A 12,428-nucleotide genomic window follows, 5' to 3' on the forward strand; every position below is an offset into this window, starting at 1 on the left:
CTGTCCTTCCAGCCTCTTGTCCTCTGCCCGACTCAGGAGGAAGCCTTCCGCCAGGGCCACCGCCTGGGAAGAGGTCTCTGCCCCACACTCTCGGACCCAGCTCCCCATCTCTGGGGGCAGGAGGCTCAGGAACTGCTCCAGGATCACCAGGTCCAGCATCTCAGCCTTGGTGTGTTGCTCTGGCTTCAGCCACTGGCGGCAGAGATCGTGGAGGCGGCTGCAAACCTGTCTTGGCCCACCGGCCTCCTTATAGCGAAAGCGCCGGAAGAGTTGGCACTGAAGGTCTGAGTGGAGCAGACTGTTTCCATTGCCTTTCTTCCAAGTGTCCTCTGTCTTAAAAGCAGGATAAAAGGTTTCTAACTGGGAACCAGATGACTCTTGCTCCTCCATCTTTATTCTGTGCATCTCAGAGGCCTCCAAAGTGGAAGGAGAAATCATTTACTCTTCTGCCAGATGTGACCAACAAAATGGACTGGGCCTACAAACAAACTAACAAAACAAAACACAAGATGAAAGAGCTAATGACTTTCCACATTTGAGTTTTCATTGAGAGCTGAGACTGCAGTGTCTTCCTCCTTCCTTCTCCTCCTCTGAGAAAGGAGGTTCACAGTTGCCATATCCACAGTTGCCATGGCGACACTGCCAGGAAAGCCTTCTCTCAGAGAGGCCGGAAGGGGCGGGGCTTCGCTTGTGGGCGCCACTGCTGCTTCTTCCCCTCTAGGAATATCCTCTCGTTGGCTTTAACCCTTCAGAGGTAGGCAAGAAATTAGTTTCTCTGAACTTTTTAAGGCAGAAAGGCTGTGTTGTGTCGCTTTCTCTTCCCATCCCATTAAAAAGGTAAAGGTTTCCCCTGACGTTAAGTCCAGTCATGTCTGACTCTGGGGGTTGGTGCTCATCTCCATTTCTAAGCCGAAGAGCCGGCGTTGTCCGTAGACACCTCCAAGGTCATGTGGCTGGCATGACTGCATGGAGTGCTGTTACCTTTCCGCCAGAGCGGTACCTATTGATCTACTCATGGCCGCCATGACGACCATGGGACTGTCCCAAGTGATATCTGGTCCCACTCATCAAGCTGGACACACACTTGACCTGGTTTTTGTTGCGGCAGATGGTGAGGTCGGAGTGGAAGAGCAAAATATTCTTCCGTTGTCATGGTCCGATCACCACCTGATCAGTTTAAGACTCACTGTGACCTCAAACCTCCGCAGGGGTGGTGGACCCATTAAGATGGTCCGCCCCAGGAGACTGATGGATCCAGATGGATTCTTGAGGTCTCTTGGGGATCTTCCTGTCATGGAGGCTGACGATCCTGTCGATGCCTTGGTAGATCGCTACAATAGCGAGATGTCCAGGGCAATTGACATGATCGCCCCCGAACGTCCCCTCTCATTGCGAAGAGTCACTTCGGCTCCCTGGTTCACGGAGGAGCTGGCAGTGATGAAGTGCTCGAGGAGGGGACTAGAGTGCCACTGGCGGAAAACTTGTAGCGTTTCTGACCAAGCACGGGCTAGAGCCGCTATTAGGGCCTACTCCGCGGCTTTGCGGGCAGCCAGGAAGACCTTCACGACTGCCCGCATAGCGTCTGCAACTAACAGACCATCGGAGTTGTTTCGGGTCGTCGGGGAGCTCCTTCACCCTCCTGAGGGGGGAGGGGCACCCGAAGACTCGGCAACTCGGTGCAGCGAGTTCGCGCACCACTTTGCAGACAAAGTCGCTCAGATTCGCTTCGACTTGGATGCTAGTTTTGTTGCAATGCCAAAAGAGGTAACTGAGGCACCTGTCTGTTCGAACTTGTGGGATTCGTTTCAGCTTGTTCGCCCGGATGACGTGGACAGGATCCTTGGGGCGGTGAGAGTGACCACTTGCTCTGCAGACCCTTGCCCCTCGTGGCTAATTAAATCGGCCAGAGGAGGGTTGGTAGAGTGGTTTGTGATGATAATTAATGCCTCTTTGGATCAAGGCAAATTTCCATCAGTCCTCAAACAGGCCATAGTGAGACCTATATTGAAGAAGGCCTCCCTTGATTCGGCCATTCTAAACAACTACAGACCAATCTCGAACCTCCCTTTCTTGGGCAAGGTCCTGGAGCGGGTGGTTGCCTCGCAGGGTTTCCTGGATGACACCGATTTTCTGGACCCATCGCAGTCTGGCTTTAGACCTGGTCACAGTACTGAGACGGCTTTGGTCGCCTTGGTGGATGACCTCCGCAGGGAGCTGGACAGGGGGAGTGTGACCCTGATGGTTCTCTTGGACATCTCAGCGGCTTTCGATACCATCGACCATGGTATCCTTCTGGGACGGCTCTCCGGGATGGGCCTTGGGGGCATGGCTCTGTCGTGGCTTCAGTCCTTCCTAGAGGGCCGTTCCCAGTTGGTGAAGCTGGGGGACACCTGCTCGGACCCCTGGCCTTTGACCTGTGGGGTCCCGCAAGGTTCCATTCTGTCCCCCATGCTTTTTAACATCTACATGAAACCGCTGGGAGAGGTCATCCGGAGTTTTGGAGTTCGGTGCCATCTCTATGCAGATGACACTCAACTCTACTACTCCTTTCCACCGAACTCCAAGGAAGCCCCCCAGATACTGAACCAGTGCTTGGCAGCTGTGATGGGCTGGATGAGGGCGAATAAGCTGAAGCTTAATCCCGACAAGACAGAGGTCCTCCAGGTCAGTCGTATGTCCGATCAGGGTATTGGGTGGCTACCTGTGCTTGACGGGGTCGCACTCCCCCTGAAGGCGCAGGTCCGCAGTTTGGGGGTCCTCCTGGACTCAGCACTGACGCTTGATGCTCAGGTGTCGGCCGTGGCCGGGAGGGCCTTTGCACAATTAAAACTTGTGCGCCAACTGCGACCTTACCTCGTGAAGTCTGATCTGGCCACGGTGGTCCATGCCTTAGTTACCTCTAGACTGGACTATTGCAATGCACTCTACGTGGGGCTGCCCTTGAAGACGGCCCGGAAACTCCAACTAGTTCAACGTTCGGCAGCCTTGCTTCTAACTGGAGCAAATTATAGGGAGCGGTCAACCCTCCTGCTTAAGGAGCTCCACTGGCTGCCGTTCACCTTCCGGACCCAATTCAAGGTGCAAGTGATCACCTACAAAGCCCTGAACGGTTTGGGACCCTCCTACCTAAGTGATCGCCTCTCCCCCTACGAACCTGCACGATCTCTTCGTTCGTCGGGGGAGGCCCTCCTCTCGCTCCCACCTCCGTCACAAGCACGGTTGGTGGGGATGAGAGAGAGGGCCTTCTCCGTGGTGGCCCCCCGGCTCTGGAACTCGCTCCCCAGGGAAATCAGGCAAGCCCCCACCCTGGTAGCATTCAGAAAGAGCTTGAAAACCTGGCTCTTTACTCAAGCCTTTAGATAAAGATTGCTAATCCAGAAGCAATCTGTATCTGTGACCATTCTTGTACCGGTTTGCACCTTTTACCTTTGTCAACTCGATATAGACACAGGGTCTATTCCCATCCCAATTTGCACTTCCAGAATTTGCAGCACTTTATCAGTCACCTTGTGTTTACAATATTTATATGGTGCACCTTACCCAGTCTACTTTTACAATCTCTCAGTTTTAATCCATGTTTTTATTAGTTCTTGTTTTTATTGGCTAATGTTTAATTTTTTTTTTATTGTGCAAGTTGTTGTCTATTGCTGTGTTTTATACTACTACTGTTTTTATTCGGGCTTGGCCCCATGTAAGCCGCCCTGAGTCCCCTCCGGGGAGATAGAGGCGGGGTATAAAAATAAAGTTATTATTATTATTATTATTATTACTCACATTGGCATGTTTTCGAACTGCTAGGTTGGCAGAAGCTGGAGCTAACAGCAGGCGCTCACTCCGCTCCCGGGATTTGAAGGTCTGCAAGTCCAGCAGCTCAGTGCTTTAACGCACTTCGCCACGAGACCCCAGGCAAAGGCCCCAAAGGGGTGCGGGGGGGGGGGGGCGTGGCTCACCAAGTGCCTCCAGACCAGGGAACCCCCAAAAAGAGGGACGGAGAGGAGGAACGGCAGCCTCACGGGGACCCCCAAAACCCCTGAATGGAAGCAGGGTCCCTCGAGGTCTTCCCAGCCACGAGACCCCAGGCAAAGGCCCCACAAGGTCCAGGGGGGTTCAGCCCCCGGCTTCAGAGAAGTCTCCATCCCGGGGACATCAAGTCAAAGAGCTCAGTGCCTGCCTCTGAAGGACTCCGGTGTACAAAGAAAACTGTCCCTGTGGAAGAAGATAAAAATGTTTCCAAAAGTCTGGTGGAGAAAGAATCGCATCTCATCACAGCAAGCAGGGAGCCACTTAGCACCCCCCCCCCCAATTTATGGCGGGGGACAGGAAAGGGGTCCAGTTTGACCAGCGAGAGACCTGATCCAACTTCAGGGAACCTCAGAAAGCAAGGAAGAGAAGGGCCCTGAACATGTAAATATGTTCATAAGTAAATCAGAGCATTTAGAGAAAGTATGTGGAGGGTACATAGTCTGTTTGTGAAGTTAATACAGAGGATATATAGAGTGTACCTAGAGTAATAATCATAATAAACCTTTGTTTTGTTTCTTCTGGACACTGGCTACTTTGCTTGGTTTCCTTCAGACCATAGGAATTTATTGGGCACAGCTGGGCTGACCCCACCTTGGGACCCAAAGGCTGCCCCTCCTCTCCCCGTGGAGAATTGGGTACCAGAAGCCCCCCACGCCTGGGCCCAAATTGGCTCAAGAATAGAGCAAGGGATCTCTTGGCTTTTGGACATTGAAGTTTTCCCTGATTAAAAAAAAATGTAACAAAGAGGGGGCGGAGAAAAGGATTCCCAGCGCAATGGTTCAAGACGTGGGTAAGAACGGGTGAACGTGTGATGGGAAGACGGAGCTTGAAATGGAGCAATTGGGGATCTAACGGCATGGACCTCACCAAGCAGCAGCAACGGAGGCACAATGGTTCCTAATGGTGAGGCTGGGCCACCCGTTGCTTTCTGCCCCACCTCGCCACGTTTTGCCAGCCTGACATTGGCATTGCACAGCCGGAAGGGATGCGCACATGCAGCAAGACATGCCCGGGGGCTTCCGTTCCTGCCGCCGAGCGTACAACCAGGTCCTAGGATTCCCTTTGCTAGACAGATCATCCCAAAGCTTCTCAAGGTCCGTGTGATGAGGTCCCTAGAGGTGCATTGAAAGGGGGTTAGGCTGACATTTGCACATCGCATTGGCTTCTCAGGGCAACAGTTTTGGATTGTACTGGATTGGAAGAAACCCCGTCCACTCTACCCCCATTCTGTCAAACAGGAAGATATAATCCAAGCACTCCTGACAGGTGGCCATCTAACCTCTGTTTCAAAAAATTCCTGTGTGAGCATATTTCACTGCTGAACAGCATTCACTGTCAATGCCAGCGGTCACCAAACTTTTTAAACAGGGGGCCAGTTCACGGTCCCTCAGACCGTTGGAGGGTCAGACTATAGTTGAAAAAAAAACCCTATAAACAAATTCCTATGCACAATGCACATCTCATATTTTGAAGTAAAAAAAAAAAACCAGACGGGAACAAATGCAGCCTCAATGTTAATAATATAATCATAATAAAAATAATAAAGAGGGTTGGAAGAGACCCCTTGAGCCATTTAATCCAACCCCCTTCTACCTTTGTGTCGGAACACAGGCGCCTTAAAGAGCCACACACACAATACTCAGTTTTAACAAAACTGTGGTGAGCAGCCAGCTGCAGCCAGCTGAGACCAATCACTCTGACCAAGAGGTCATGAGTTCGAGGCCAGCTCGGAGCCTGTGTTTGTCTTCTGTCTTTGTTCTATGTCAAGGCATTGAATGTTTGCCTTATATGTGTAATGTGATCCGCCCTGAGGACTCTTCGGGGTGAGAAAGGCGGAATATAAATACTGTAAATAAATAAATAAATAACTGATTTTAGTGTTTACGTATATAAACACTAGTGTTTATATACATATTAGTGTTTATGTATATGTTTAGTGTTTATGTATATTTATTATGGTTTATTTTATGTTCCGGCATATATATGTTGTGCTCTGCCCTGAGTCCTCCTTGGGGTGAGAAGGGCGGAACATAAATGTTTTAAATAATAAATAAATAAATAAATAAATAATTTATCCAGTTCCCTACCTAAACTTTAGACTTAAGGCTGCCTTAAGTCTGAAACGATTTGAAGCCACACAACAACAACAATCCTAATTAACTTCACTATCTCATCAGGCAAAAGGAGGCTCACACTTCCAGTTGAAATACTGCTAAGTTTATGTTGGTTAAAATTGTTCTTCATTTTAAATATTGTATTGTTCTTTCAGTTTCCACAATAAGATATATGTAGTATGCATAGGAACTTGCTCATTATTTTTTCAAACTATAGTCTGGACCTGCAACAGTCTGAGGGACTGTGAGCTGGCCCTCTGCTTAAAAAGTTTGAAAACGCCTTCTCTATGATAAAGATTTGTGCCCCTTCCAAGTTCCTTCATATAAAGCACTGGTTCTCAACCTGTGGGTCCCCAGATGTTTTGGCCTTCAACTCCCAGAAATCATAGCAGCTGGTAAACTGGCAGGGATTTCTGGGAGTTGTAGGCCAAGACATCTTAGGACCCACAGGTTGAGAACCACTGATATAAAGCAAAGGAGGTTTTTTTACACCATCTCTACCTGCATTCTGAAGAATTAAATAGTTGTTCCCCTGCGCTGGACACTTGATTTCTTCCCTGTGTGAGTTAACTGGTGAAGAGTAAAGTATTGTTGAAGAATGAAACATTCCTTACACTTCAGACCTTTACATGCTTTTCCACCTGCGTGGGTTGTCTGATGGAATTAATGTTTTCATCCAACTGCAGCTCTTTCCAAACTACAAGCATTAAAATGGCTTTTTTGCTGTGTGACATCTTTGATGATTAATAAGGTTTCTGTTCTGGCTGGAGCTCTTTTCACACTCCAAGCACATGACTGGTTTCTCTCCTGTGTGAGTTGACTGGTGACGAATGAAGTGTGACTTCCGACAAAAGCTCTTTCCACACTCTGTGCATTTGAACGGTTTCTCTCCCATGTGAGTTCCCTGATGAAAAACGAGGTGTGCCTTCTGACTGAAGCTCTTTCCACATTCGAAGCATATAAATGGTTTCTCCCCTGTGTGAGTTGACTGATGAAGAACGAGGTATACTTTCCGACTGAAGCCCTTTCCACACTCGGAGCATTTGAATGGTTTCTCCCCTGTGTGAGTTGACCGATGAAGAGCAAGGTGTGCCTTTCGACAGAAGCTCTTTCCACACTCTGAGCACTTGAATGGTTTTTCTCCCGTGTGAGTTTTCTGATGACAAACAAGGTTTGATTTCTGATTGAAGCACTTCCCACAATCCAAGCACACAAACGGTTTATCTCCTGTGTGAATTGCCTGATGAACAACAAGGTGCGACTTCTGGTTGAAACTCTTTCCACACTCGAAGCATATAAATGGCTTCTCCCCTGTGTGAGTTGACTGATGACGAACAAGGTCTGCTTTCTGGCCAAAGCTCTTTCTACATTCCAAGCACATAAATGGTTTCTCTCCTGTGTGAGTTGATTGATGCCGAACAAGTTTTGCCTTTTGATTGAAACTCTTGATACACTCTGAGCATTTGAATGGTTTCTCTCCCTTGTGAGATGACCGATGATGGACAATTTGTTTCTTGGGACAGAAGTTCTTCCCACACTCCAAGCATTGTGTGTGACTTGCTCGGCGACAGGTGAGCACATCCTTCTGGCTGAATGTCTTTCCATATTCCAGACATTTAAATGGAGTTGCTTCTATTTACATGGTTTGAGAACAAGGGAAGAGTGACCACGTGTTTGAAAGAAAAGGTTATGTTAGATTCAAATTTTACTTAAATGATTTAAAAATATACATTGCAATATGTATTTACTCAAGACAGCCCTTTCCCACACTGGTTGTTCATGAAAGAAAACATCCATTTTGCCTCTTCTATAAATATTATACTCAGATGGGATCTCAAAATAAATAGTATTTAAACCAGGGCTGGGGAAAATATAGTTGCTTACTCCATGTTTTTCTGGCATCTCCTGTAAAAACCCTTGATCTGCTTGATGATATGAAGTCAAGGAAACTTAACTTCATAACTTTAGGCAATAGAACAAACGTTTAATTCAGCTTTGAGGGTGGTATTTTAACAAATTATTAAATGAACTGCACAGATCTGGAGTTTGATATTTTCTCTTTGTTTTGTCACTCCTTTCCTTTTCCAATAAATGTTATCTCTCCATCTTTGTTCCTTAGTCTATTATAAAAGAGCACTCTTGTAGTGGGTTGTTGTGAGTTTTCTGGGCTGTATGGCCAAATTCCAGAAGCATTCTCTCCTGACATTTCACCCACATCTATGGCAGGCATTCTCAGAGGTTGTGAGGTCTGTTGGAAACTAGGCAAGTGGGGTTTATATACCTGTGGAAAGTCAAGGGTGGAAGAAAGAACTCTTGTCTGCTTGAGGCAAGTGTGAATGGTGTAATTGGCCACCTTAAAAGTGTTGAATGGCCTTGCAGCTTCAAAGTCTGGCTTCTTCCTCCCTGGGGGAATCCATTGTTGGCAGGTGTTAGCTGGCCCTGATTGTTTCATGTCTGGAATTTCTGTTTTCTGAGTGTTGTTCTTTATTTACTGTCCTGATTTTTTTTAAATACTGGGAGCCAGCTTTTATTCATTTTTCATAGTTTCCTCCTTTCTGTTGAAATTGTCCACATGCTTGTGGATTTCAATGGCTTCTCTGTGTCATCTGACATGGTGGTTGTTGGCCCAGCATTTCTGTGTTCTCAAATAATGTGCTGTGTCCAAGTTGGTTCATCAAATGCTCTACTATTGCTGACTTCTCTGGTTGGATTAATCTGCAGTGCCTTTCATGTTCCTTGATTCGTGTTTGGGCAATGCTGTGTTTGGTGGTCCCTATGTCAACTTGTCCACAGCTGCATGGTAGACTCCTACAGAGGTGAGAGAATCCTATTCTAGAGCATGGCCATACAGCCCAGAAAACTCACAGCAACCCAGTGATTTTGGCCATGAAACCCTTCGACAACACTCTTGTAGTGTTGAACTTTTCTACTTCATATGTAGTAGAGTCGGGAGGCAAAAATCTCAGTTTTCTAGCATAAGCATTGATTTTATTTCTGTATGGAGCATATGGATAAATACATTTTTAAAAAACTAAACAAAAATGCTTATAGAATCACAAAATCACAGAGTTGGAAGAGACCTCATGGGCCATATAGTCCAAACCCATTCTGCCAAGAAGCAGGAAAACTGCATTCAAAGCACTCCTGACAGATGGCCATCCAGCCTCTGCTTAAAAGCCTCCAAAGAAGGAGCCTCCACCACACTCTGGGCAGAGAGTTTCACTGCTGAACGGCTTTGCCTTCATGAACATAATATAGCACATAAACCAAGACATCCAGACCAAATCATTTTTTCTACATTGAGAAAAAAGTATTTATTTATTTATTTACTATTTTTATACTGAAAAATAGCCTGCAGAAGAGAAGGCTGAGAGGAGACATGATAGCCATGTACAAATATGTGAGGGGAAGTCATAGGGAGGAGGGAGCAAGCTTGTTTTCTGCTGCCCTGCAGACTAGGACACGGAACAATGGCTTCAAACTACAGGAAAGGAGATTCCACCTGAACATCAGGAAGAACTTCCTCACTGTGAGAGCTGTTCGACAGTGGAACTCTCTCCCCGGGGCCGTGGTGGAGGCTCCTTCCTTGGAGGCTTTTAAGCAGAGGCTGGATGGCCATCTGTCGGGGGTGCTTTGAATGCGATTTCCTGCTTCTTAGCAGGGGGTTGGACTAGATGGCCCATGTGGTCTCTTCCAACTCTACTATTCTATGATTCTATGATTCTATGATTCTACCCCGCTCTTCTCACCCAGAAGGGGATTCACAGTGGCTAAAAAGTAGTATTGTGGAAGAACTTAACTTCATGGCATCAGGTAATAGAACAAATATATCTATGTGTGAACCACTTTCAGTAAGACTAACAGCCTAATTTCCACACATTAGTACATAATCATTCAAGTATCAACCCCCTCCAAAAAAAAAACCAAACCAAAAACAAAACAAACACAAAACAAAACAAAAACAAAGCAATGGATCCAGGACCAAATCAGGACTGAACTCTCTCTAGAAGCAAAAATGACCAAATCAAGGATGTCTAACTTCATATATCACATCTAACTGAAAAAGACAATATTTTTTTACAAAGTGGAAAGCAGTAGGAAAAGAGGGAGATTGAATTACTGTGAGTTGATCCACTTGAGGAAATCATGGTTATTAATGCATTTGAATTTAGTTTCAAGGCCTGCTTATGGGAAAGAGATGGCTTTGATCCCCTTGGTGGATGACCTACAGAGGCAACTAGATAGAGGCAGAGAGTGTATCTCTAGTGATTCCACTGCATCTTTCAGCACTTGTGGATACAATTGACCATGATATCCTTCTGGATCAGCTCACTAGATGGGAATGGAGAACACTGTTTTTACAGTTGCTCTGTTCCTTCCTGGAGGAGCAAACCAAGAAAATAGTGCTGGGGGATTTCTGTTCAAGCCTGTTGGGGTCCCTCAGTGTTTTCTCCCCCATGCTATTTAACATACCTATAAAAACATGGCAGAGGTCATCTGGAATTTTGGCATGTCATCTATGTGCAGATGTCACCCAGCTCTGCTACATCTTTCCACCTAAAACATTACCTGTCATCAGTTATGGGCTGGACAAGGGCCAACACATTAAAAAGGCAGAGGTATTCCTGGTCAGTTGCAAGTCTGATCAGGGATTAGAAATTCAGCTGCTGCTAGATGAGTTACACCCACCCTGAATACACAGGTCTGCAGTTTGGGGCTATTCCTGGACACTAGATTTGACCTGGAGATTTCCCCAGAGGCCAGGTGTGCCTTTGCATATTTATATATTGTGCATCAACTGTGTAAGTTTCTTGAAATTCTACATCTGGCCATAACAGTACATGTCTTAATTACATCCAATTTTGATTTATTATGATGTGCTCTACTTGGGATGCCTCTGAAGAGTTTTGAAATAAGTTTCTTGCTCCAAAGAGCTGCAGCAAGGTTGCTAGGCAAAACCGGAAATAGAGAGTGCAAAACTCCTTTGTTGCCACAGCCTCCACTGCATGAGAGGTAGTAAAAGGTAAAGGTTTTCCCCTGACATTAGGTCTAGTCATGTCCAACTCTGGGGGTTGATGCCCATCTCCATTTCTAAGCCAAAGATCTGGCATTGTTCATAGACACCTCCAAGTTCATGTGGCCGGCATGACTGCATGGAGCACTGTTACCTTCCTGCCGGAGGGGTACCTATTGATCTACTCACAATTGCATGTTTTCGAACTGCTAAGTTGGCAAAAGCTAGGGCTAACAGTGGGATCTCACCCCGCTCCCTGGATTCGAACCGCTGACCTTTCAGTCAGCAGGTTCAGCAGCTCAGCTGTTTAATCCGCTGCGCCACCGGGGGTCCAATATACCAGGTAGTATCCAAGCACAATTCGAATTGCTGGTTATGACCTATAAAGCCCTATACAGTTCAAGTTCAGATTATTTGGCAGATTGTATCCACTTATATGAACCTGCCTAGGGACTTAGATCTTCAGGAGAGATTCTTCTCTCAGTCTCACCACAAACACATGCATGGTTGGTGGGAAAATCAAGACGGTCTCCTCGACAGCTGCCTCACAACTCTGGAACTCTCTGCCTATGGAAGCCAGATTGATCCCTTCCCTGTTGTCCTTCTGGAGGCAAGCTGAAACCTTTCTATTGAGGAAGGTTTTAAAGAAGACAGTTTATAGGAATTGGGGAGAGGGAATGCGTGCTGTATAATGTTTTAATTATGTTCCTAGTTTTTAATGTGTTCATGTTTATACATTGTAGACTTTAAATCAGGCATGGGCAAACTTCAGTCCTCCAGATGTTTTGGACTTCAACTCCCAGAAATCCCAATCAGTTTACCAGCTGTCAGGAATTGTGGGAGTTGAAGTCCAAAACACATGGTGGGCTGAAGTTTGCCTATGCCTGCTTTAAATTGTAGATGGTATCATATATAGTGTTGCAAGCTGTTTTGAATCTCCTTTAAGAGAAATAGGTGAGATTAATAATAATAATAATAATAATAATAATAATAATAATAATAATGCCTTAATAGTACTATTAATAATAACCTGAAAAAAGCAGCTGATAACTATGACTCACAGAGATTTCTAGCTCACAGAGTTGCCAGAAGTTGAAGTTATTTTGATGGTAAATAACAATTTGCCTAGCATTCAAATAACAAAGCAATCCCATTCAATTGCCAATTCTCTTCTGGAGCTGGTATCCATGTGGAAAGTGGAGTGAGATTGTTTTCCATGGCTTTAGAGAAAAAGAACTGAAACAGTGGATTATTGCTAACCATTGCAAACTGATTTG

The 12,428-nt window shown here is 46.1% G+C and overlaps 2 protein-coding genes and 1 long non-coding RNA gene across 3 annotated transcripts in view; 1 reads left to right on the forward strand and 2 right to left on the reverse strand.

Moving 5' to 3' along the window:
- Positions 1–12,428, reverse strand: part of LOC103282849 (uncharacterized) — an 87,735-nt gene that overhangs the window by 7,068 nt on the left and 68,239 nt on the right. Inside the window, 3 exon segments of the mRNA XM_062969278.1 lie at positions 1–428; positions 4,891–5,135; positions 6,854–7,775. Coding sequence (XP_062825348.1) covers positions 1–428; positions 4,891–5,135; positions 6,854–7,775 — 1,595 coding nt within the window.
- Positions 341–12,428, reverse strand: part of LOC134297030 (zinc finger protein 24-like) — an 18,230-nt gene continuing 6,142 nt past the window's right edge. Inside the window, exon 5 of the mRNA XM_062973516.1 lies at positions 341–478. The gene's annotated coding sequence lies outside the window, so the exon portion shown is untranslated. The remainder of the gene's footprint in view (positions 479–12,428) is intronic.
- On the forward strand, positions 639–4,546 carry LOC134297042 (uncharacterized). Its single transcript, XR_010003779.1, has 2 exons — positions 639–837; positions 3,799–4,546. It is a non-coding gene; the product is annotated as an uncharacterized LOC134297042 (long non-coding RNA).

Source organism: Anolis carolinensis, chromosome 2 (genome assembly GCF_035594765.1).
Source record: "Anolis carolinensis isolate JA03-04 chromosome 2, rAnoCar3.1.pri, whole genome shotgun sequence".
Taxonomy (NCBI): domain Eukaryota; kingdom Metazoa; phylum Chordata; class Lepidosauria; order Squamata; family Dactyloidae; genus Anolis; species Anolis carolinensis.